General features: G+C 46.1%; 1 protein-coding gene across 1 annotated transcript; it reads right to left on the bottom strand.

Moving 5' to 3' along the window:
* Window positions 1-3,012: 3,012 nt before the first annotated feature.
* On the bottom strand, window positions 3,013-14,101 carry bloc1s5 (biogenesis of lysosomal organelles complex-1, subunit 5, muted). The gene is made up of 5 exons (XM_069920856.1): window positions 14,003-14,101; window positions 12,347-12,429; window positions 9,776-9,905; window positions 5,106-5,164; window positions 3,013-3,485 (listed from the first exon to the last, which is right to left on the bottom strand). The coding sequence occupies exons 1-5, from the start codon at window positions 14,019-14,021 to the stop codon at window positions 3,312-3,314; spliced, it is 465 nt and encodes a 154-aa protein (XP_069776957.1). The 5' UTR covers window positions 14,022-14,101; the 3' UTR covers window positions 3,013-3,311.
* Between the last annotated feature and the right edge of the window lie 11,375 nt (window positions 14,102-25,476).

The following is a 25,476-nucleotide window of genomic DNA, read 5'->3' as shown; positions in this document are numbered from 1 at the left end:
TCAGTGAGGTGGGCTCTGCGGGTCTTCTTCAAAGGAGGTTGCTGCCCGCCGAACTGTGAGGCGCCAAGATGCATGGTTGGAGGCGATATCAGCCCACTGGCGGTGGTCAATGTGGCAGGCACCAAGGGATTTCTTTAGGCAGTCCTTGTACCTCTTCTTTGGTGCACCTCTGACACGATGGTCAGTGGAGATCTCGCCATATAACACGATCTTGGGAAGGCGATGGTCCTCCATTCTGGAGACGTGACCTACCCAGCGCAGTTGGATATTCAACAGCGTGGATTCGATGCTGTCGGCCTCTGCCATCTCGAGTACTTCGATGTTAGGGATGAAATCGCTCCAATGAATGTTGAGGATGGAGCGGAGACAATGCTGGTGGAAGCTTTCTAGGAGCCGTAGGTGATGCCGGTAGAGGACCCATGATTCGGAGCCGAACAGAAGTGTGGGTATGACAACGGCTCTGTATACGATTATCTTTGTGAGGTTTTTCAGTTGGTTGTTTTTCCAGACTCTTTTGTGTAGTCTTCCAAAGGCGCTATTTGCCTTGGCGAGTCTGTTGTCTATCTCGTTGTCGATCCTTGCATCCGATGAAATGGTGCAGCCGAGATAGGTAAACTGGTTGACCGTTTTGAGTTTTGTGTGCCCGATGGAGATGTGGGGGGGCTGGTAGTCATGGTGGGGAACTGGCTGATGGAGGACCTTCGTTTTCTTCAGGCTGACTTCCAGGCCAAACATTTTGGCAGTTTCCACAAAACCGGACGCCAAGCGCTGAAGAGCTGGCTCTGAATGGGCAACTAAAGCGGCATCGTCTGCAAAGAGTAGTTCACGGACAAGTTGCTCTTGTGTCTTGGTGTGAGCTTGCAGGCGCCTCAGATTGAAGAGACTGCCATCCGTGCAGTACCGGATATTTGAGAAGCATTTAACATTTCAACACAATACAAGATGTTTAACTACCCCTGTCGAGCAACCAATTCATTCTCATGATCAAATGCTTAAACTCAATGACAAAATAGTTCCTGATATCAATCCTTTTGCAAGTTCTTGACACAAAATGTCAACAATTCCTCTGCCTCCACAGATGCTGCTCGACCTGCTGAGTTCTTCCAGTGGCTGGTTTTTCACTCAAGCATCTGCAGCTTTTGTATCTCCCTAATACTATTTGGCATTTCTGATTCTTGTTAGAAAGCAACAAATGGACAAATCGATACGCAAACAGTAATGTTACACAAGATTCTGTCCATGTAAATGTTCATCGTACAACTTATTTATAAGCATTACAATATCATTATTGCTATTGTGAGAGATAATAGAATATAGGAAGTAAAGTTAGTATGAATGAAATAAGGAATACTAGACTAGACTAGAGGAAGTTAAGTAAGTGCTGAGTAGGGATGAATTCCGATAAGAGTGTGAGGAAGAGTTACGCAAGTATAATAGAATAAGGGTCTTATAGTGATAGAAAGAATTAGCAAGTTCTGCATTTAGAATTTAGTAAGTCCTGGGGGTTGAGATGTGTGAATAAGGACAATGACATGATGGGACCCAGACAGGATACCCCATGGTCTTTCAAGTTTACAGAAACTGCACGTAGGCAGACAGAATTACCAAATGCCAAACCAATCCAGTAGGCAGAAGAATGTTAGGGGGGGAGGGTACCTCTACACTGAAATGAACTGTATAAAAGTTGGGTGAGCCCCAGTATGTGTGTGTATTCCCAGGGTAAGGGGAAGCACCCAACTTTGCATTGTTGTACAATATATGTTATTTGTTCTCAATTTTGTCTCAAGTGAAATCTGTGAAGGTATTTCTGTTTCTCACACTTACAAACATAAGAGAGACTGCAGATACTGCAATCTGCTTCCAAATATCATCTGCTGGTGGAACTCAGTGGGTCAAGCAACATATGTATATTTTTAAAAATTTAGTCATACAGCACAGTAACAGGCCCTTTTGAATACAGGCAAATGGACTAACTTGGGTAGACAACTAGATTGGCATGGTAGTCAAAAAAGCTTTCAGCACATTGGCCTTCATCAATCAGAGTACTGAGTATATTGGGAGGTCATGTTACAGTTATACAAGAATTTGGTGGGCCTCATTGGGAGTACTGTGCTCAATTTTGGTCACTCTGCTATATGGAAGACGTCATCAAGCTGGAGAGGGTGCAAGAAGACTTATGAGGATGTTACCAAGACTCAGGGGCTTGAACTAAAGTGAGAAGTTGAGCAGGTGAGGGCTTTATTCCTTGGACACAAGAGGATGATCTCCTAGAGGTATACAAAATATTGACAGAAATAGATCAACACTGAAAGTCTTTTGCTCAGAGATGGGGAAATCAGCAACCAGAGGACACAGGTTAAAGGTCATGGAGAGGGGTGTGGAGATTTAACAGACACCCGAGGGGTAACCATTTCCCCCCCCCCCCTTCATGTGGGTATATGGAACATGCTGCCAGAGGAGGTGGTTGATGCAGGTACCATTCAACATATATTTATGAAGTAGACAGGCAAGTTGGCCCAAATGTTACAGAGATATTTTGATGAGCTCTCCACAGCAGGCGAGAGAACAAAGACATTCTTCCATCTCCACCCTGCAAACAGGTTCAAATACAATTAAACTTTGTGCTTTCCAATCAGGGTTTGTAATAGTAGGCTGTTAAATCCTCATGCTGGAAGTGCATTAAGGCTGGACTGTGTGTGAATGATGAATGTCAAAACACAGTGGTAGGTGAAAAAATCATGAGTGCATTTCAATGTTATCAAAACTAAAATATTTATTTCATCTGCACCAGCACTTTAAAATCATGACTTCAGCATGCTGTCAAGAATGTGATCTGATGATAACCTACAAATTCATTCCTTTGGTTTTTCCATCCCTTCAAACGTGTTTCCATTTTGTAGAAAAGAGAATTATCATGGAGTTAAATGCTTGTAGATTTGGATAAACATGTCAAATTCATGAAAGAATTAAACACAATGCCTGTCCTATTCTAGCCTATCATTTCTCACCCCCCCCCCCCCCCCCCAACTACATATAACGAATAACTGGATGCCATTGATCATAAAGCACCGCAGGATAATGGTGATAGGGATTTTATAAAAACATCAGAGAGCTTGCATAGATGATTTGGATTGGTCTACGAGTCTGCTGCCGAATTGCTGGACACTGTTGTTGAAGCAGCCACCGTACATTCTTAAACAATGGGGAAGGGATTAATTTCACTTCACTTTCCACTCCTTCATTTTTAGAGTCAAACACGATTATCACATCCAACGGTCCAAGGTCAGGAAGGAGTAGAGTCTGGGGACCTCTCAGAACATTGTGAATTTTCCCAAGTCCTTCTCCATTTCTGCATACCGTTGCTTCAGCCAATCGGTCGCTTTCTCGTGCTCCTCCTCCACCTCAGCAGCTTTGCGGTGCTGCTCTTTCACAAAGGTCTCCCATTCAGCCTTGCGCCGGTCTCTGCTGGCTTGCAATCGGTCACTCTAAAGATAACACGAAGGAAAACGCGTTCACGCAGATGTGAGCACGGAACACAGAACAGTACACTACACTCCATGATGGTTGCGCGGAACACTGCCAAATTCAACTAAAACTCTGCTGCTTGTACATGATACAAAATCCCTCCATTTCCTATATCTTCTTGCATCTTTAGAAACCTTTCAAACAGGTCTCGATATTTTTCAAACAACTTCTGAGCAAACACTTTGTGTCTGGAACAATCAGTGCTTTATCTGCCTAACACTCAAGGATGTTTACTACCCTGTTAGGGTACAGGACTAGGTCCAGAGGGATGCACCGAAGCTTTGTGCAACCAGACCAAAGGGTTATGCGGGGAAGAATCACAATCTTAAACACAAAACCCTGCAGACACTGTGACTGCAGTAAAACCACACTGAAATGCTGCAGGAACTCAGTTAGACTTGCAGTGTCTGAAGTCCTGCTGCAAGTGGATACTGGGTCAAGCACCACAACCTCTCAAACACTTCATGAGGGTATTTCTTAAAGAAGGAATATGTGTTATTGTTGCTTTATTGATTAAATAGAATAATGAATTCAAAGAATATACTGATTGTATTGCATTTCTTATTTTAAAAAAAATAAATATGTAAAACCAGTTTATCACTACACCAGGTTTAACAGAGTTAAAAGGGCTGAAAGGCTAGTTTTAATAAGCTTGTTAAAACCTTATCACACCTTTTGTCTGTTCTTTTTAAAAAATATATTTATTTATATATGGTTTTACTAAAACAGACAAGTTAGATAAACTTTCAGCGGTGGGCAGATACCTCCTAAGGGGCAGCCTAGAGGCTTCCTCAATGTGAATGCAGAATCCAAACAGAAAATACAGACTATGTTCAGAATTTGATTTCTTCTCTACTCCAATGCTGCAACTTTGTGGGAAATCTCTGAAGTTCACCTTGGAATAGGAAAACTCCATAGAAACCACTTCATAGCCCCACCAGATATTGTTTAGAACCAGAAAGCATGTCACTTTGCTAACAATCATAAAACATTTAAATACGAGATATCTTGTAAGATCCCATGGTAAAGGTGATGGAATATATCCATCAGGAAGGAGGTACAGGAGCCTGAAGACAAAGAAGAAAACAGCCTCTTCTCCATCTCTCATCAGATTTCTGAATGGACAAAAGACCACAGACACTAACCTCACTTTTCTTCCCTTCTTTTGCACCAATTTATATTAAATAATGTATTCTTGGAAATTAATTTTCAGCATTTTTGCTTCTGCATTGCACAATAGTGATAGCACGAAACAACAAATTTTGTGACACATGGTCATGATAACCTGATTCTGATTTTGATCCTGAAATTTCTTCTCTCAGAGGGTAGTGAATCTCTGAATTCTCTGCCACTGGGGATGGCGGAGGTAGGATCACCAGATATATTGAAGGTAGAAATAGATAAATATTTGACAGATTGAGGAATTGAAAGTTATGGGGAACTGGCACAGAAGAATTGAGGCTGGCATAGATCAGCCTTGATCACAATAAAAAGTGGGGCAGGTGAGAGCATCCACCTCCTGCACCTATTTTCTGGTTGCTAAACACAGAACAGGTATTGCTTTGCATTGTAGTACTGACCTGATCTGCCTCCTGCTCCTTCTGCTGGATTCTATTTGCAATCTGGATTGCAGCTTCCACTGAGGAGAGAGAGAGAAAAAAAAAACTAAGAGAATGAAAGCCTGTGAGCTTGGGAGTGAGATGTGTGTTCAGCAAGGGGGCAAACCTCTGAAGTTAGATTTCTTCACTGGGTGACAAGGCTGATGGCAAAAGCAGCGATTAAAGAGTGGCTCCAATGGCACAAATACAAGGGCTGCAACCAAACACAACTCAGTCATTTGGAGCTTGCCAGTAAAGGAACCTACCTCTCAATACAGGATGGACAACAACTTGCCGTATTTATGACATAGTGTATGCTTGAAGTTAGGGAAAATGACCTAATCAGAGCCTTGATTTTGGCAATGGCTGCTACCGCCTGATTGGGTGTTGTCTGGCAAAAAAGTGGGCACAGTGAACTGAACTCTCTTGTACAGAAAAGAGCAAAAGCAAGTGGCTGAAATTCACAGTGCAAGAGACCAAGTGGTGCAGGAAAGGAGAGAAAGGGCAACAGTATTGGGCTGGAGTCCAGTTAAAAGCATTCCATTTTGTGCAGTCCTGCCAATTCATCTGAAAAAGCTTTGTAGTATTTTGAAGGAAGGAAGGGTAGATGATCAGAAAAAATTGAATTGGAAAATAAACACAATTCTATTGTGTTTATTTGTCATAAACACAAATACAACATACAAAAGCAATCAAAGTCCTGCTGCAGCTTTCAAGGTATGTAAAATACACCAAGTATAAATTATATACAAGAGAAAAAAAGAAGAGAAGAAAAAGAATTAAGCAATATTTACAATGGGCAGGTTGTACAAAATAATGTGTTGCAGCAGAAGGGCAGTCAGATCTTGAGTAGTCTTGAAGTAGTGATATGGTTAGGGTAGAATGAAAAGCTTCAAGAGCCTGAACAGACAGGAAATGTACTCAAAAAATGCTCATGCTCAAGGAACCATAATGCCGTCATGCAATCTTTGAAATGTAGTTTTCAAACAAACACTGTTCAAACAAGGCTTTCACTGATGGATACACAAGTGAACAGCTAAACTAACGTCACTGTTGAGATGGAGGAGGTGTCTGGATATTCACCAAGTTTTACAGTAAAAGGTCTTTCACAAAGTAAGGAAGAAAGTTAATGTGTGGTAATATTGACTGATTAAATGGCTCCTTGGATCAGATATCCTCAAGCACTATAAATAAAAATGCCTGTTATTATGGTTGGGAACATTATAGACATTGTCATACAGCATGGAGCAATTCCTTCAGCCCAGCTCAACCAGGTTTTGGTCTAACCTCATTTGCCTGCATTTGGTCCATATCCTTCTAAGCCGTTGCTATGCAGATATCTGTCCGAATCCCTTTTGATCATTGCAATTGTACCCACTTGTATAGCTGCCTCTGGATACTGATTATCCTCTGAGTGAAAAGGTTGCCCCTCAGGTCCCTCGTAGCATAAACATGCCCTCAAGTTCTAGAATAGTCTACCCTGGGAAATAAGCCGTGACCATTCATTTTATATATGCCTCCTTGATTTTAAAAACTTCTGCAAAGTCATCCCTCGGCCTCCTACAGTCTATGAAATAAAGAACAAGCCTATCCAACTTCTACCTACAACTCAAGCCCTCAACTCTTGAGATCTTAACAGCAAATCCAACAATTTCAGATAACTAGCAATTCTATCTTTTACACTTTACATTTCCAACATTCAGTTTCTTTGCATCTGGTAATTTTCTGATTATTATTTGACTTTCTTTCTATTCCGTCCTCAATCATTATTCACCAAAACTTTTGCAGCCTCGTCACCTTTCATTGTTTAATCTAACCCACACATGTCAAACTCTTGCCCGTGGGCCAAATTTGGCCCGCGATATAATTATATTTGGCCCGCAAGATAATTTCAAAAATGTATTAGAGGTGGCCCGCCCTGCAGCGAGAGCCGATGCTGTTTTTTGGTAATGTCACCCCCACCATCCTCCCCCTTCATTGCACATCCTTCCCCACCCCCTAACTATCCCCTCCCCCCTAAAACCACCCCCCTTAAAAGATGGCCAGAATATTCTCAAAAAGGAATCCAGAATGGTAAAGTTCCACAAACCTTCTGCTGGGAATCCTAACAACACCCGGGCATCAGATCCACGGGACGCGGAGGGAGCAAGAGTGTTGCAGGTTGACCGGGAGCAAGAGTGTTGCAGGTTGACCGTGCAAACTTTGAAAACGGGGAAAACAAAATTGTAACACGAGAAGTCTGTTGATGTCATCAGCTGGCAAGCTAGTTGGAAGGCTCCCTGCACAACCAGTCACTTCTCCCACCTGTCGAGTGGTGCGGCGGATTGGCGAGTGCACGTAATTTCCTGTCAGCGCGACGGACATGGCAGGCTGCGCACGGTCCCCGCTGTTCTGCAAAGGCTGATCGGCAGCGTGCTGGGCCTGAGTGGGTGGGTAAGCAGGGGTGGGCAGAGGGTGTAGGTGAGGAGTAATGGGCAGGGGAAGTTATGGTGGTGCGAGGGGCAGTTAGAGGGAGGGATGAGTAGAAGGAGGGGTGGATAGGGAAGAGGTAAAAGGGGAGGGGCAGGGCGAGTAGGGGAGGGGTGATTAGAGGGTGAGAGACGGGTAGAGGGAGGAACAGGTTGAGGGGAAAGGCAGTAGAGGGGCGTGTATAGGATGGGGTGGGTAGAGGCAGAGCGAGTGGAGTGAGGGGTGAGTAGAGGTTGGGTAAAGGACTGGTCAGGTAGAGGGATGGTGGGTCGAGGGTGAATAGAGGCCTAGAGCCTGAGGAGTGAGCATGAAATGCTGAGTCCTGATGCAGGCCAAAATGGACACAGCCTGTGAATGCTGACTACATCTCCACAGGGACCAAATAGGTTTCCATCAGGTCAAGCAAAGGGTGAACTTGAGCTACCTACTCCTGACCTGTAACATTATCCTCCTAAAGTTATATCCTAAAGTTTAACATTACATATGTTGAAAGAAGAGAAAACATGCAGATGTTGTTGAAAATTTTCAATAAATATTTAGTTCGGCCCTCGACTTAGTCCAAGTTTTTAATTTTGGCCCTCCGTGAATTTGAGTTTGACACCCCTGATCTAACCTGTCTCCGACTGAATCAGATCTTTCGGTTTGTTCTCTCCTTCCCTCCACCCCCTGTTCCACTGCTACTTAAAAAAAAACACTCTCTCCTTTCCTCCAACCACCCCCCCCCACCCATTCCTCTGCTTCTTAAAACACACACCCCTAACTTTTATTGGTTTGTTGAAAGTTTGTCAACTTGAAACATGATTCCCATTTCTCTGCCCAACCTGATGAGCAATGGCATAAATTTCTGTTTAACTTCAGATTTCTAGCACCTGGGGTACTATTTTTTTGGTGGGGTGGGGTGGGGGGGTGATGAAGTAGCCATATAGTGTTTAGTTGTGGCCTTGTACCCATCTCCCCTCTACACTCTCAACCCAAAACATTACTCATTCCTTTGCCTTCACATATGCTGCTCAAGACAGTTCCTCTAGCAGTTTGTTTACTGTTTATCAGCCACAACCAATCTCTTGTGTATCCCTTGTACTTGCATTTGTTGGAACAGATTTTGACATTAGCTCTTGCCTCTGAGGTACTGCACTCAGAATAAATACAGATTTATATGGCACAAAAAGGAGGTCACATGGCCCATCATGCACATACCATTGTCAAAACTTCTCCCATGCAACAGTAGGCCACTCAGCCTGTCCCTCCATTCAATATGATTGTGGCTGATTATGCCCCAGGCCTCAACTCATCCTTTGTCAATTCTGGATCTTTCAAATAATTATCCATCTTTACTTTAAATAAGTCTAACAAACTAGTCTCCATTATATTTTAGGTTTTAGAATATCAGAAGAAATTTTCTACACATCTTGGCTTTAAATGACCAGATATCTTGAAATGATATCACTTCATTCATGATATTCCCACCAGTGAAACCATCTCAAAAGTTATCCTGTCTTGGCCCTTTCTGTTTCTGTCTTACATTCCTAAGCTCTCAAATGCCCCAATAAGAAGGCATTGAAACTAAAAAGACTCAACCTTTTTATCTGATTATGATAGAACAACCCTCTCAGCCCAGGAATTTGGTTGCTGAATCTTTTCCGGACTGCCTCCAATGCTCCTATATTATTTAATAGGCAAGAGAACCAAAACTGTGTGTGGTACTCTCGGAAAGTCCTCACCTATACGACTGTATCAAAACTCCAATCCCTTTGAGTAGCCTCAATAAAATTGATCCTTGAAAGTATTTAACAAACTGCTGAATCTGCTGCCACTGCTCTTTGAGGTTGTGCCTTGCATATCAGACCAACTTGAAAATATTTTCATTTTCCTTCTGATTCCTGTCACAATATTTTAAATGTCGGTCCTCCAAAAACTCCAACTTGGCAACAGCTTCTCCTAATACACTGCATCAAAACCCCTCAGAGTGTTTAAGTTACGGGCCACCCACACGTAGGGAGCAGGTTCCATTATTTTAGGCTATTTTGTCTTCAAGTTTGAAAATATACAAAAATCACTCAACTTGAATGCCATACCTCCACAGTATTGTGGTGAGTGGCAGTAAATGCACCAAGGACTGATGAGATAGAATAATTATGATGGTGTGTACCAAATAATTATCTCAGTCATGTTCCTGGACTTACATCTGGGAAGAACAGAGGGAAAGCCACTGCTCAAGACCTCACAGGCTTTTGGAACGGACTGGTTGTTGAGCTCCTCTATCACGCTGTCCACGCTTTCAAGTCCTCTTTGTTCTCGAAATCCACGCTTCTCCTTCAGTGGAGGGGAGAGAAAGGATACAGTTGTATTTATAAAAAAACCAAATTAAATTTCACTGGACAAAAGGATACCTACAATCAGCCCTGCCAGTGGCAGCACAGGAAGCCTTTTTGCAGGCCAAAAAAACAAATTGGTAAAACAAGGTTAAAATAAAAACAAACTCAAAAATGGGATTTTGTTGCTTTCTTATATTTTCTTACCACATAGTCTCTTCAATCTGAGGCGCCTGCAAGCTCACACCAAGACACAAGAGAAACTTGTCCGTGAACTACTCTTTGCAGACGATGCCGCTTTAGTTGCCCATTCAGAGCCAGCTCTTCAGCGCTTGACGTCCTGCTTTGCGGAAACTGCCAGAATGTTTGGCCTGGAAGTCAGCCTGAAGAAAACTGAGGTCCTCCATCAGCCAGCTCCCCACCATGACTACCAGCCCCCCCACATCTCCATCGGGCACACAAAACTCAAAACGGTCAACCAGTTTACCTATCTCGGCTGCACCATTTCATCAGATGCAAGGATCGACAATGAGATAGACAACAGACTCGCCAAGGCAAATAGCGCCTTTGGAAGACTACACAAAAGAGTCTGGAAAAACAACCAACTGAAAAACCTCACAAAGATAAGCGTATACAGAGCCGTTGTCATACCCACTCTCCTGTTTGGCTCCGAATCATGGGTCCTCTACCGGCAGCACCTACGGCTCCTAGAACGCTTCCACCAGCGTTGTCTCCGCTCCATCCTCAACATCCATTGGAGCGCTTACATCCCTAACGTCGAAGTACTCGAGATGGCAGAAGTCGACAGCATCGAGTCCACGCTGCTGAAGATCCAGCTGCGCTGGATGGGTCACGTCTCCAGAATGGAGGACCATCGCCTTCCCAAGATCGTGTTATATGGCGAGCTCTCCACTGGCCACCGTGACAGAGGTGCACCAAAGAAAAGGTACAAGGACTGCCTAAAGAAATCTCTTGGTGCCTGCCACATTGACCACCGCCAGTGGGCTGATAACGCCTCAAACCGTGCATCTTGGCGCCTCACAGTTTGGTGGGCAGCAACCTCCTTTGAAGAAGACCGCAGAGCCCACCTCACTGACCAAAGGCAAAGGAGGAAAAACCCAACACCCAACCCACCAATTTTCCCCTGCAACCGCTGCAATCGTGTCTGCCTGTCCCGCATCGGACTTGTCAGCCACAAACGAGCCTGCAGCTGACGTGGACTTTTTACCCACTCCATAAATCTTCGTCCGCGAAGCCAAGCCAAAGAAAGAAAAGAAGGCCCAGAACATTCGCATTAACTTGTGACTTATTATTTTTAACTACACCCTAAATCTATTTCCCACCCAACTACATTGGGGGAAGAGGGGGTGAGAGTGTGGTCTACAGTTCCCATTTAATCTACTAACACACATACATTTGTGATGAGGGAGGAAACCCACACAAATCACTCATCCCTATAAGGACGATGTACAAATGCACTGAAATTCTTACTTGCTGTAGCTACACAGGCATGTTAAATGCACTAACAACAAGTACAAATTAAATTAACACAAGAGAAACAAAAGATAATGATTATAAAAGGATACATTTTACAGCTAATTTTGCTTCACAAAGAAAGCAATGTTACACATGTGCAGTTGTTGTCCATACTTTATGGTTTAAATTACACTAGTCACCCAGAGGACACAGATTTAAAGTAAATTGCATTGGGTACATTTCCTAGTGGAAATCAGCTAGTTGTTAGAAGGGAGTTGGTAACAGAATGTGAGTTATATTATACAAAATACTAGCAAAGACTGTAACAGGTGTGTTGCATCAAATTCTCATCCTTGCTCTTTCGCAAGGGAGTGAGAGGAATGTTTGCAGGGATGACTCACTTTCACAATTGGGTTAGAATGGAGCAAAGAAGGGTTACAGCAGATTTGATCCAGATACACTGATCACAACAGGGTGAAGCTGTTCCCATTAGCAGGGTGTTCAAGATCAATAATAAAGGAAGGGGACATTGAACTCAGTTTGCAAATCAGCTTCACAGGAGAAAAATCCATCCATTACCATCCCTCTTCTTTCCACAGACCCTTGCAATATTTTCTTTTCTAATTCTTATCAACCATCATTCAAATGCTACAATTGAATCCCCAATGGCAGTGAAATCCACATCTCAAGTCATTAGCCGGCCCCTTCCGTGATGGCAAAGGTGCTTGGTCAAACAGTTTACCCAGGCCCAGTGCCAGACACAAATGCTGGCAGTAGGACATTAACAACACACTTTCAAGTATGTACTCCAGGATAACATCAGCAGCAGTTTGTGATCAGGAGAGAGAAAAAAGGAAAAAAAAAAGGCAAGCAATTGGACAGGATGGATGGTGACAGTCTAGGACAGGAGAGGAAGTAAACACCATTCTAACACTGTTCACCCATCTTTAATGTGAAGATACTGACCTCAAACTCTTTAACCAAATAACGAATTTCAGCCTGGAGAATGGGCCTGTGGTCGAACAGCCTGGAATAAATCTCACTCAGGTCTGAAACACCAAAGGAAAGTTTAGTAAATTCACACCAAAAGCACACTAGGATAGGGCTGAACATGGATCGAAAGCTAACTCTCGGGACCACTTGTTTCCTAATGCCAGGCACCCACACCCCCTGACTTTGGGAACACTCTGCCACTGACCCCAGTAATTCTGCCACTTGACCAGCAGACACAGCACCACGATCTTCAGCACTGCTTGCCTTCTGACCTCCAGGAACCTCCCATACCAGCTCGGCATGCACACCCACCAACTCCCGGGCACCAGTGACTGACCCTCGGGCACCACCTCCACCCAGTGACAGACTCCCGGGCACCAACACCCATCGACCTCCCCGGGCACCAACACCCATCGACCTCCCCGGGCACCAACACCCATCGACCTCCCCGGGCACCAACACCCATCGACCTCCCCGGGCACCAACACCCATCGACCTCCCCGGGCACCAACACCCATCGACCTCCCCGGGCACCAACACCCATCGACCTCCCCGGGCACCAACACCCATCGACCTCCCCGGGCACCAACACCCATCGACCTCCCCGGGCACCAACACCCATCGACCTCCCCGGGCACCAACACCCATCGACCTCCCCGGGCACCAACACCCATCGACCTCCCCGGGCACCAACACCCATCGACCTCCCCGGGCACCAACACCCATCGACCTCCCCGGGCACCAACACCCATCGACCTCCCCGGGCACCAACACCCATCGACCTCCCCGGGCACCAACACCCATCGACCTCCCCGGGCACCAACACCCATCGACCTCCCCGGGCACCAACACCCAACGACCTCCCCGGGCACCAACACCCATCGACCTCCCCGGGCACCAACACCCATCGACCTCCCCGGGCACCTCCACCCATCGACCTCCCCGGGCACCTCCACCCATCGACCTCCCCGGGCACCTCCACCCACAGAACGACCCCCGGGCACCACCACCCACTGAACGACCCCCGGGCAGCTCCACCCACTGAACGACCCCCGGGCAGCTCCACCCACTGAACGACCCCCGGGCAGCTCCACCCACTGAACGACCCCCGGGCAGCTCCACCCACTGAACGACCCCCGGGCACCTCCACCCACTGAACGACCCCCGGGCACCTCCACCCACTGAACGACCCCCGGGCACCTCCACCCACTGAACGACCCCCGGGCACCTCCACCCACTGAACGACCCCCGGGCACCTCCACCCACTGAACGACCCCCGGGCACCTCCACCCACTGAACGACCCCCGGGCACCTCCACCCACTGAACGACCCCCGGGCACCTCCACCCACTGAACGACCCCCGGGCACCTCCACCCACTGAACGACCCCCGGGCACCTCCACCCACTGAACGACCCCCGGGCACCTCCACCCACTGAACGACCCCCGGGCACCTCCACCCACTGAACGACCCCCGGGCACCTCCACCCACTGAACGACCCCCGGGCACCTCCACCCACTGAACGACCCCCGGGCACCTCCACCCACTGAACGACCCCCGGGCACCTCCACCCACTGAACGACCCCCGGGCACCTCCACCCACTGAACGACCCCCGGGCCCTATTCTGACCTCTCCGGACACGCTCCATCCTCAGGCTCTTCCCTTCAGCCGTTCTTGGGCCGTGCCACTTGAGGCTGGGAAGAAGGGGGGAGTGCTGGAAATTCACTCTTCCTTCCCTTCCCTTCACAGCACTATTAAGGCCAACCGACACTTCCTCGGATTATATGTATTTGTCCACCCCCCCGAACCTTCGCTCAATGGTTTCTCCCGCAGCTGATTGATGGGGCGATATAAAGGCTTCGGCCATTGGTTAAAAAGGCTGATGATAGCACATGGATTCTGATAGGCTTTGCCACGCTGCATGCAGAGATGCCAGGCATCCAGCAGGTGGAGCGACCAAGTGGCAGCGTTGACTCTGCTCAGTACTGCCCTCCTCAGGCAAACAGGGTAAGTCCAGAAGCTAAACACAATCTGCCGGAGGGATCAAGCTCCATCAGTGGGAATGGTTAACCTTGGGAAACCGACATCCTTCATTGAAACACTGTCAGGGGAAGTGCAAATCCTGGAGGTACAACACTCCTGTAGGGTCCAACAACATCCTTTTCGTTTATTTACATTAATATGTTCAAAGTTTAAAGATGAGGTTGGGGATTTTTTTGGCAAATGTGCCCTCTTTGAAAGGAGATGCCAGCCCTTTCAAGTGCCACAGCAGGAAGACAACAGTGTTCATAAGTTCACAGAAACAGCAAGATGCTAACAAAATTAAATCAGAAAATGCTGAGAACACTTAGGAGGTTGGGCGACATCTGTGAAGAGAGAATTAAGAGTCTGAAGTAAAGGTTATTGACCTGAAACATTAACTCCTCAGATGCTGCCTTTCAATTTGGTTATCTGGTTTTGTGAAGATTAATGGAAATACGTCTAATGGAATTGCACTAAGGTGCAATGGCGGCAAAGTTCACTTCGAGGCTGTTCGCCGAATCCTTGAATACGGACTGGATTACTGATTTGAAGCAGTCTTGTAGGATGTCATCTGTTACTTGGTTCATCGTTGAATGACTTGCAGCACTGGGACTTCCTTCTGCTTTGGCATCTGCAACTTGGATGCATTTTTAGTTCCATAAACATGGTATAACAAAGTCCCTGCCTACATCTGAAATGAACAAAGCAAACATCAGCACCTTCAGTTATCTGAATCTCCTCGGATATGATGGGGACAAAATCTAATATTTGATTTGCTCGAAAATCGCTCCAGCCTGATATGCAGGAAAGTCAACTTTCGGCAACCCCTCTGACCTTTATTGTTTGATTTCTCTTTAACCTTTTGGCTCGGGATTTCAATGCTCATCCCAGAATTTCCTGCCCACATCACTCACATCCTCTTCCCAACCTCTTAATTCCTCAAAGAAAGTTTTCAGGTTACAGGACACTTGGAAGCTGGAAAGGCAGCTCAGAATTCCTTCCAGAAGTTAGCTTGCTTCATGAAGACTTGTGTGATAGGGTTCTGTTGCTTGCATGGGAACCCTAACCCTAATGTTCTCCTTCTGACTGAAGGTGGATAGCAGGTCAGTGTTTATCTGGATTATCAGTGTTACAGAGGACTATGATCAAGGGGTTGCTGCCAAGGACTGGTACTGAATATCAGGTGATACTAGAAAGTCATCAACTCATCAGATTTCAGTTAGATTTATTCTCAGAATACATAGATGTCATCACATACAACCCTGAGATATTTTTTCCTGGGGAGATGCAGAATTACCACATATTGGTAGTGCAAAAAACTGTACTCAAGAAGATATGTGTACATGCAAACTAATAAAGAAATGTAAAGAAACTGTTTGTGCTGTACAGAGAGAAAAGAAACCAATAAAGTGCAAAAGCAAGAGTCCTTATACAAGTCTTTGATTAAGTTTATTGTTGAGGAGTCTGACGGTTGGGGGTAGCAGCTGTTCCTGAACCTGGTGGTGTGAGTCTTGTGGCACCTCTACCTCTTTCCTGATGGTAGCAGTGAGAACAGAGCATGTGCTGGGTGGTGTGGACACTTGATAATTGCTGCTGCTCTCTGATGGCAATGTTCCCTGTAGATGTTCTTGATAGAGGGGAGGGTTTTGCCCGTGATGCCCTGAGCTGTTCCACTACCTTTTGCAGGGCTTTTCGCTCAGGGGTATTGGAGTTCCCATACTAAACTGTGATGCAGCCAGTCATCCCATTCCAGTTTGCAGGACTACATGCTGAGGGATGCACTGAAGCTTGATGAAACCAGCGCAAAGGCTTTGTGGAGAAGGACTGCAGTCCAAAGCTCTACTGCCACTAGACAATGAGGGGCCAAGTCCAGTGCAACGACCTCACTAACATTTGGTTGGTATCATGCAAAGAGACCATGTGTGACAATAGTGCTATGTGTACAGAATGTGCTAACACAGCCGATAACATTATGAATGTATAGAAAGGCATGCACTCTTTGTGTATTTCTTGTATAGATATTTTTGGAATACATTTTTGAAATAAACATTTGCATAGGGATCCCAGGTGACAATATTTTAATTGTGTCTGGGGTCACAAGGAAGCAAAGTATCCTTCTTTGAAGGACATTGATGGATTTATGCAGAAACATGGTGCTTTTACAGATTTTTATTCCTGATTTCTTTAATTATTTTTCTGTTGCCATATGATTGGAGGCATTTCCTCTGGATCCGTTGGCCTGGACTCTGGATACAAATCCAGTATGTAAATCTACTGTCACTTATATAATACCAGCCTGTCTCACTGACCACATTTAAGGGACATCCACAACAGGAGCATCCCCTCAAGCCTGTCCTACCATTCAACATGATCTGCTTCAAGCCTCATCTCCTTGACCAGTTCCCCATGACCCTGAATTCCCATATCACCCCAAAATGTGGAGGCTGAATCATGGCGGTTATTTAAACTCTCACGATCCAGCCTCCAAAACTCTGTGGGGTAGAGAATTCCAGAGATTCACTGCCCTCTGAGAAATTTTAAACAGCCACCATCTAATCTTGCAACTAATTCTCCCACTAGACATCATCCTGTCATGACTCTCAGCATCTTATATCACTCCTCATTTGCCTAACCTCTGAAGATTAGAGATTTGATTTCTTTAATGTGAAACTTTTGTAAACAATATAATATATTGGTGGTTGCAGAGGAAAGCAGTTGTGTTTTTTTAGATATAACCTATTTTTGTGATTTCCAGCCATATTTTAAGTCTGCTCCAAGCATACAAAACCATGGAGTCCAACATGTCATTGAAAATTCACTTTCTTCCTTCACACTTAGCCGTCTTCCCTGCTGATCTTGGTGCCATCAGTGATGAACATGGTGAAAAGTTTCACCAGGACATTGCGACCATGGGAAAGCGGTATCAGGGCCACTGGAATCCATCGGGGCTGGCCGACTATTGTTGGGCACTTACAGAAGAGGCATCAGATGCTGAGTACAGACGAGAATCAGCGGAAAAACATTTTTAGGTCTGTCGAACTCGCGCAATGTGATTAAACATGCTAAATTCAATAAAGATGAATTTAATGTTTCTCCAACTTCCTGCGTGATACAGCAAATCTGAAATTATCTTTGTGTTCAGCTTGAAGTTGTCTATAATAATGACAAGAAGATTTGCTGTCCAGTGCAATCAGATGTTAGTAACCAGTTGCCTAAGTATTAAGAATTATGGTAATATTAAACCACATAAATCAGCATGTGTTTTTTTTAACAAAAGATATATACAGCAAACTTCCCTGAACCATGAGCCTTTGTGTCATTAGAGATTAGCTTTGTTTATAAACCTTTCTCTATTGATATGCCAAGGCTTGTCATAGGCGCCTGCAGGGCTCGAAAGAAAAATAATCTACTTCGGGATTGTCTCATCCAAGTGGCCGTGTCCGGGTCAAACATTTGCAACAGGCAGGAAATCCCAGACCTGTGGAGGCGGAACGCAGCGAGGATGAAAGCAATGGACATGACAGGTATCATCGAGTGTAGGGCGTACATTGCGGGAGTCAAACAGGTCCGTAGGCTGTGTACGCCTGTGATGGTCGGACATTGGTGGGAACCTGGTCATTAAAGACCCGGGGCGTCAGCATTTGGAATCGTGCCTGGTGCGATTAGTCGCAGCCCTGCAACGTCTGACGGCCAAACCGAGCAGACAAGTCCCAGGGCTGGAAATATTCAAGTAAATGATGTCAGAGGGGCACAAAAAAAAATTGGATCGGCGCTGGGGTCGAGCAGACAGACGGCAGCCAACGGGATCTGCAAGAGTCAAACCCGGCGGCCAAACACCTCTTTCAACTCGAGGAGACGCTGTCAGTAGATGTCAAGTTCACCCATGAGGGCTGAAAAGATTGAAGTGCCCAGAGGCAGGGCATTAAGAAGATTTTAATAAAAGGGATTCTCCCCATAGGAACTTTGAAGTGGATGCATACATACCCTGATGTTGAATGAAAAGCATGTTCCATTCTTGACAATGAGGTGGATTCTCCACAGTAATCTGTGAACAGTCTTGACTACTCGTTTCATTGGAACGAAAAAGAACAAAATAGAGAACCTATTATCCTTTCTATTGTTAAGCCTAAAGGTGACTGGTTGTTGCATCTTCCGGGGAGCAATGATGCACAGTAAAACCGATTCATTGAATAAGTGGCAACAGGGGAGAGGGTACCAGAGGTTCTGGTTTGGGGGGGTTAACCATGTGTTCAAAAGGGAATTCGATCACACAGTTTCAATGACATGCTTGTTTCTTCAATGCCAATATTTCATCTTTTCCTGAGATATTTTTCCTGCCAAGTTCCATCCAGAGTGGTTTAGCTGATAGATCTGCTCAGGTTCTGTCTACGTGGAGTTTGTACGTTCTTGCCGTGACCCCCATGGGTTTACGCCGCATTTTCCGGTTCCTTCTCACATTCCAAAGATGCAATGCGACACGCTGAATAGATTCCTGGGATCCTCTGGCCCATGACTACCCAAGGTCTAGGCCCTGGAAGGAGCCTTTGAGGTGGTGCTCTCTATTGCGTGCTGAATAATTAGATGAGCCGGCAGGTGAGGCGATCCAAACAACTTTACTGTACACAATCAAACAGAGTGTGAGAGAGAGAGAGAGAGAGCCCCTAGCATGGCATCTGCTCCCTGCTAGTACTCACTTCAACTAACACACCCTTGTGGAGCTAACGCATACGCAGTGTGCGATTGCGTGTAAGGTGGCTGCAATCCTATTGCAGCAGGGTGCAGAGTAGCTGATGGCAGCGCCTGTCCACATCCCCTTTCTCGAGGTACCCCCCCACATACCACAGTATGAGCCAATTTTAACATTTTAAACATTGCCTGGTTAACATTGGAATATCACACATCCAACCCCGTTCAGTCCCTGTATCTCGGGTTGGGTTTACAGATGCGCCCAATGTGTGTCCTGTAATAGCCCTCTGTGGATGTGGAGGCTTGGGGTCCTTCATCCTGAGGGTGTGTATTGTTCATTATCTCAGGGGTACTGTCCTTTGTCTCTTTAGTGGTTGCAGGGGGACCCCCACTGATCTCAGGCTCATGTTCCAAGTCCAGGAACACAGTCTCATCTGGGTTGGTTTGAGATGGGGGTGGTGACTCCCTTACAGGGAGGATGTGCTGTCTGTTTCTTCTGTACACTTTCCCTTCTGAACCCATCAGGTATGACCTGGGTTCCTAGCAGCACCTTTTGACTATGCCCATGTGGTCATCGACCTGTGGAGTCTGCATTCTTATGACCTGCCCTTGTGCCAATGGCTCGAGTGGTCAGCTTGTTCTATCATAGCATTTCTTTTGCACCAGCCTTCAGTTCAGCAGCTGGGCCTTGACTTCTTGAGGGTTTCTTGATTGACGCTCCAGAAACCTCCTTGCCACCGGTAGAGGCCGCCCTGGTCTGTCTTGATATTAAGTGTTGAGCCAGCAAGCTCACAGTGGTGTCATGAGGGATATTCCTCAGGTTGTGTAGGTTGAGGAACACGTCTATCTTTTCCCTGTGAGACTTTTCCATGAGCTGTTTTGCGCTTCTTACAGCTCTCTCAGCCAACTGTGGGTACTCTGGGCTGTTAGAGATGAGGATGAAATCCCACGCTGCTGCAAAGTCTCCGAATCTCTCGCTGGTGAACTGTCTGCCACTGTCTGATAGCAGAGTGTGATGCACCCCATGCACCGAGAAGTGTCGTTTCAGCTTGGTTATGACTGCAGAAGAGGTCACGTCACGCAGCAGGTCTCTCTCAAACTATCCTGAGTATGAACCAATTAGTACCAAGTATTGTTTCACCATTCAAAAATGTCTGTTGCCACAGTCAACCAGGATAGGCCTGGTAGAGGGTGGAGCTGCAGTGGCTATTTTTGCTGGTGTGGCTTAGAGCTGTTGCATACCGAGCAGGCCTGTACCCCTTGGCCTATGTTTTCTGTCATGCCTGCCATAACCCTAACCCTGTGTTTTGTTGCCTCTGCGCCCAGGTACCCTCTGTGCAAGATTTCAATATATGTATTCTACAGTGAGCTCAGATTACCACTCTTTGGGCCTTCATCACGACCCTTTCATCAATGAGTAGCTCATCGCAGAAGGGATAGTAGAGTTGTACTGCTGGTGGCAGACTGCGCTACTTGTTTGGCCAACTGGCCTTGATGAAGGTGCCATCTTTTGCCGTGCATTTACTTAGTTCCTCCAGCCTGGCCGAAGATATGTGGGTGACCATCATAACAGTGAATATGTCTTCTTCGACTGGCTGGACCGTGCATTTTCTGGGGGCATGTGATAGCACATCAGCTAAGTGCATCTTCTTACCACACTTGTGCACCAGAGTGATGTTGTACTTGTGGAATCTGAGCATCATTCACTGTAGTCTTGCTGGCACCGCTTGTATGGTTTGTTCAGTATTGTCACCAGGGGTAGGTAGTTGGTTTCTATAGTAATCAAGCTATGATAAACATAGTCATTGAACTTAGATCAGGCCACAACAACTGCTAATAGTTCTTTTTCAGTTTGTGCATAGCGATTTCCGTGTCAGTGAGTGATTTTGAAGCGTATACCGGTGGTTTTCTGTCTTGTAGGCATGCTGCACCTAGGCCATACTGCAAGGTGTCACAGGTAAGCATCGCCGGTCTTCATACGGTGTAGTAGGAGAGAGTTGCTGAGCACGATGTGTCTCTAAAGTGTCAAAACCATTCTGCTGCTGTTCATGCTGGGTCCACTCTACGTCTCTGTGTCAGCTGGGGTTGTCAGCTCACTTGAGTTGGGGATAACTTTACCCAGGTAGTTTACCATGCCTAGGAATCCTTGCAGGGCTTCTGCGTCTGTTGGCACTGGCATTTTGCTAATGACCCTTACTTTAAAGGGGTCTGCCTTCAGGACTTTGCTGGTGAACATGTGGCCTACATAGCTGACTTGGTTTAGGCGCAACCTGCACTTCCGGGGGATGAGCCTCAAGTTTACCTTCCATGTCTGGTCAAGCACCTTCTTTAAGTTTGTGTCATGTTCCTCTTGAGTCTTGCCGCGTACCACTATTGACTATGATGGCACAGGGGTACCCAGCGAAAATTTGCTCCATGGATTTTTGGAATACTTCGCTGGCCAAATTGATTCCAAATGGCATTTACAGGAACTTGTACCAACCAAACACAGTGCTGAATGTGGTCAGTAACGATGAGTTATAGTCGAGTAATACATGCCAAAATAGATTTTTCACATCTTGGTCCGAGAATACCGTTGTGCCGATCATCTGTGCGGCAACTTCTTGTACGGTGCACATGGGGTGATACAGTCTCTTTAAGGCTGCATTGAGGTCTCACAGGCTTACACAGATCCAGATCTCCTGTCCGTCTTTCTTCTTGGTGGCCATCATGGAGGACACCCATTTAGTCGGCTCCAAAACTGGAGTGATCACGCCCAAGTCCTGCATTCCGTTCAGCTCTGCCTTGACCTTGCGCTTCATTGCCGCCAATATGCAGTGCACCAGATGAACCACGGGTCTTACCTCCAGGTTGAGCCGCATGGAGTATGTCACCGACAGCATCCCCAGCTCATCTGTGAAAAGTTCACCGTATTCGTAAAAAATTCTCTGTGATAGGTCTTCGGAGGAGGAGCTTATCTGGTGTACCTCTCTGCTGAACAAAACAAGTCCCATGTCCATGCATGTACTCAGGCCTAGCAGAGGCATGACTTCCTTGTGAACCACTAAGAACATTAATATGTGTAACCATCCCTGTACTTAGCACCGTAGCCCCACCATGCCATTGGTTTGGATTCTGCTGCCTCTGTATGCCACCAGACTCATTGACCTGACAAATGGTTTAACCTGTTCTGTTTTATTTACACACTTGGGATTCACAGCAATGGTCACAACTAACAAATACATACACATGAATCTGGTTTCTAGTGTCACCACTGATTAGAATCCGGGATGGGCCCATCACAGTCAACCCTTCGGAACTGCCCATGGCTCACAGCCTGGAGCTCAGTAATATTCTTCAGGGAACAGGAAAGAGAGAGCAAGACTCCACGTATGGGCTTTCTCAATGCAGGACCCATCCATGTGACCTGTGGGGACCAATTGTGCGTCAGCCTCATCTGAAGACAGATCTAATACTTGATTCTCACTTTCAATCTCACGCCTGCTTGAGATGTCATGTTATCCTCCATTACATTCCAGCCCTCGGAAGTCACCACACCATGCCAATCCATTTACAGGCTAGTACCTCACGGACGCATTTACATTTCACGCAACCCATACCCATTGATAGGCCGACAACTTTCCCCCCAGGTCCCCCAGCTACCTGCATGGGGTGTTTTGCTCAAGGGACTGGCCCAGTGTGGATTTTGATTTTTTTTTTAATTTAAAATTTAGACATAATCATGGTAAAAGGCCATTTCAGCCCATGATCCATGCTGCCCAATTTACACCCAGCTAACCTACAACTCCCGGCATGTTTCAAATAGTGGGAGAAAACCCGAGCCACCGGGAACAACCCACAAAGACATGGGAAGAACGTTCAAACTCATTACAGACAGCGTGGGATTCAAACCCAAGTTCCAATCGCTGGCACTGTAAAGGTGTTGAGCTATGCGCTATGCCAACCGTTGGGAGGGTCATGTGACCTTTCCAGTTTGAACCTGATCAGAAGTGATTGGGAGGATCATATGAACCTGTTAATCAACTGGGATGGCCCCATTGAGCTGCAGAGAGTATTAAGCCCAAGTAGAGCTGTCTGGTCTCTTTTCCTCAAGAAATGAACCCGAGTTCCACTCCAGGTCACGAGCCTGAGCTGATGCTGGAGAATCAAGACCAAGGCGTGTGCCAGTAACAGGTGCAGGGCTTTGTGGTGCACTTTTATCAATCATCATCAAACTGTGTTTCTTTTTCCTTATTTAATATTGGTTCCCAGTGATGTATCTAGGTCAAGTGATGCGTTATGGCTGCCACTGACATCAGTGACCCCCCCCCTTTAAAAAACCACACAAAAGCCGCCACCACACACTCAGGTCGTGGATACAGGTTGCAACTCTACAAAGTGACCTATTTAGTTAAACATTTATTCCATAATTTGAACTACTTTGTTGTTCCATGAAATAAAACATCAATGAGTATTTCTTATTTTTATGTGATGCAATGTCAAAATAAATTAATAACAACACCCATTAACAGATTATTTCACATTCAGATTATTTATTCAACGAGGTATTAATTGGAAAATCTCCGTGGGTGGATGGGGTGGGCTGTCGGCAGGAGCCGTCAGGGGGCAGCTGGCGGGGCCATTGGGGGCACCTGGCGGGCTTGGCAGGCCTGACAGCGGGCAGCCCACCCCGTTGGCTGCTAAGTCTTCGGCAACTCACCAGGACACATCGGCCTTCAGGGCCTCTCATCAGTGCCAGCGGCTCAATGCGGGATCAATGGGTACAATGGCCGACTTCCCTACCCATAATCCTCCACACAGCTGGAACTGCACTGCGTTTCCCTTGCTAATGCTGGCACTGGCAGAGTGGTTCCAGCTGCGTGGGGGATTTGGGTAGGGAAGACAGCCATTTTTTCCCATTGATCCTGTATTGAGCCACTGCAAGGCACCACTTGCGAGCTGGAGCGGCCCCGAAGCACACCGATGAGATGTCAGTCAGGAGCGGCACTCTGGGGTGCTCAAGTGAACCCCGGCAGAGCAGCACTGCACCCCTGGGATGGAGATTAATTATTGGGCTAGGGACTTGGATATTGGGCAGGTAAGGCGTAGACATCTGCCCCACCTGCCATACCTAGATATGTCTATGTTGGTGCTATACCTGTAAAAGATCGAGGTGTGTTGTTGCATTTTCTTCTACTGTATAACCCTATCTAGCAGGTTTAGTTGATCTGATGTGCTTGCGTTCTCTACTTTGTGAGGGTGTGTGAGTAATTGATTCTGTGGTGAATTTTCCTCGTGGGCAAATATTGTTATTGCATTCAAAGTGTGCCTAGACTCGTTGCTTTTCAGACCCATCAAACCTGTTCCTCACACAATTGACCCTGCTCACAGTGCCAAATGTTGTGCTCAGAATAGGTTTGACAGATTCAAAGAGAATCAAGGCTGGACATGTGTTATTAACACACAGTGGTCTTTATTTACACACAGAGAAATTCACAAAAAGAGCAAACACTCACAGAGCCAAATAAATCACTGTAGGGAGCAACAAAAGAGAGCTCCACATGTCAGCTCTTTCATTTCAGGTCCTGTCCACTGACCTGTGAAAAGCACCGAGAGGACTAATAACACGTCAGATGCAAGGGCCAATCACACATCAGCCTTGCAGGTGGGCAAATCTCACCATTGATTAGCAGGTGAGCTCACTTCTGATCTCTTGCCTGCCAGAGATGTCATGTGACCTTTCAATTACAGTGGGATATCTGCAGCTTTTTAGAGGAGAGAGGGAACTTCAGAGTTTAGTTCTTAATTCAATGTTTATTGATGACCCTGTGATTTCCATCCCAGCCATTTATAAAAGTGCAATGCACAAAACTGCAGGAGAAACTCAGCAGGTCACGCAGCTTTTATAGGAAGAGTAAAGGGTATTCTCTACAAACCTACCAACTTACAGTTAACTTGACTACACCTCTTCATCCCCTATCCCCTCTAAGGGTTCTATTCTTCCACCTATGTCACGTCCACTCCCAGGTCAGAAACATGGAGTGATGGCCAGGATCCAAACAAGGCTGAAGTGGAGGGGTCTGACACTTCCCTTAACATCCATATTACTGGCAAATATCCAGTCACTGGAGAATGAACTTGACAACCTGAGGGCAAGGCTATTTTATCAGAGAAGTAAGACAAATCTCAATTGTTTGCTGAACCAAGACCTGGCTAACAGAGAACACACCAGACCCCGCTATCTGACCAGACAGTTTCACCATCCATAGACTGTATCGGACTCAAATTCTGGAAAAGGGAGAGGAGGCAGTGTGTGCTCTTTCATTAATACTGGGTGGTGCATGAACATTGGAGTTATGTCGACCTCCTGCTCTACTGCCTTAGAGCAAATCCTGATTGAATGTAGGTACCTGCCT

This window comes from Narcine bancroftii, chromosome 2 (genome assembly GCF_036971445.1).
Source record: "Narcine bancroftii isolate sNarBan1 chromosome 2, sNarBan1.hap1, whole genome shotgun sequence".
In the NCBI taxonomy this organism is placed as follows: domain Eukaryota; kingdom Metazoa; phylum Chordata; class Chondrichthyes; order Torpediniformes; family Narcinidae; genus Narcine; species Narcine bancroftii.
Note: the sequence above shows the minus strand (reverse complement) of the source record. Positions and strands in the feature narration are given on the sequence as shown.

Excerpts from the sequence above, each read along its gene's own strand:
- bloc1s5 (XM_069920856.1), bottom strand. Across the intron at positions 9,906-12,346 it reads ATTTGGTTAAAGAGTTTGAG|GAGAAGCGTGGATTTCGAGA; the intron begins GTCAGTATCTTC and ends CCTCCACTGAAG. Across the intron at positions 3,486-5,105 it reads AGGAGCAGGAGGCAGATCAG|AGTGACCGATTGCAAGCCAG; the intron begins GTCAGTACTACA and ends TGTTATCTTTAG.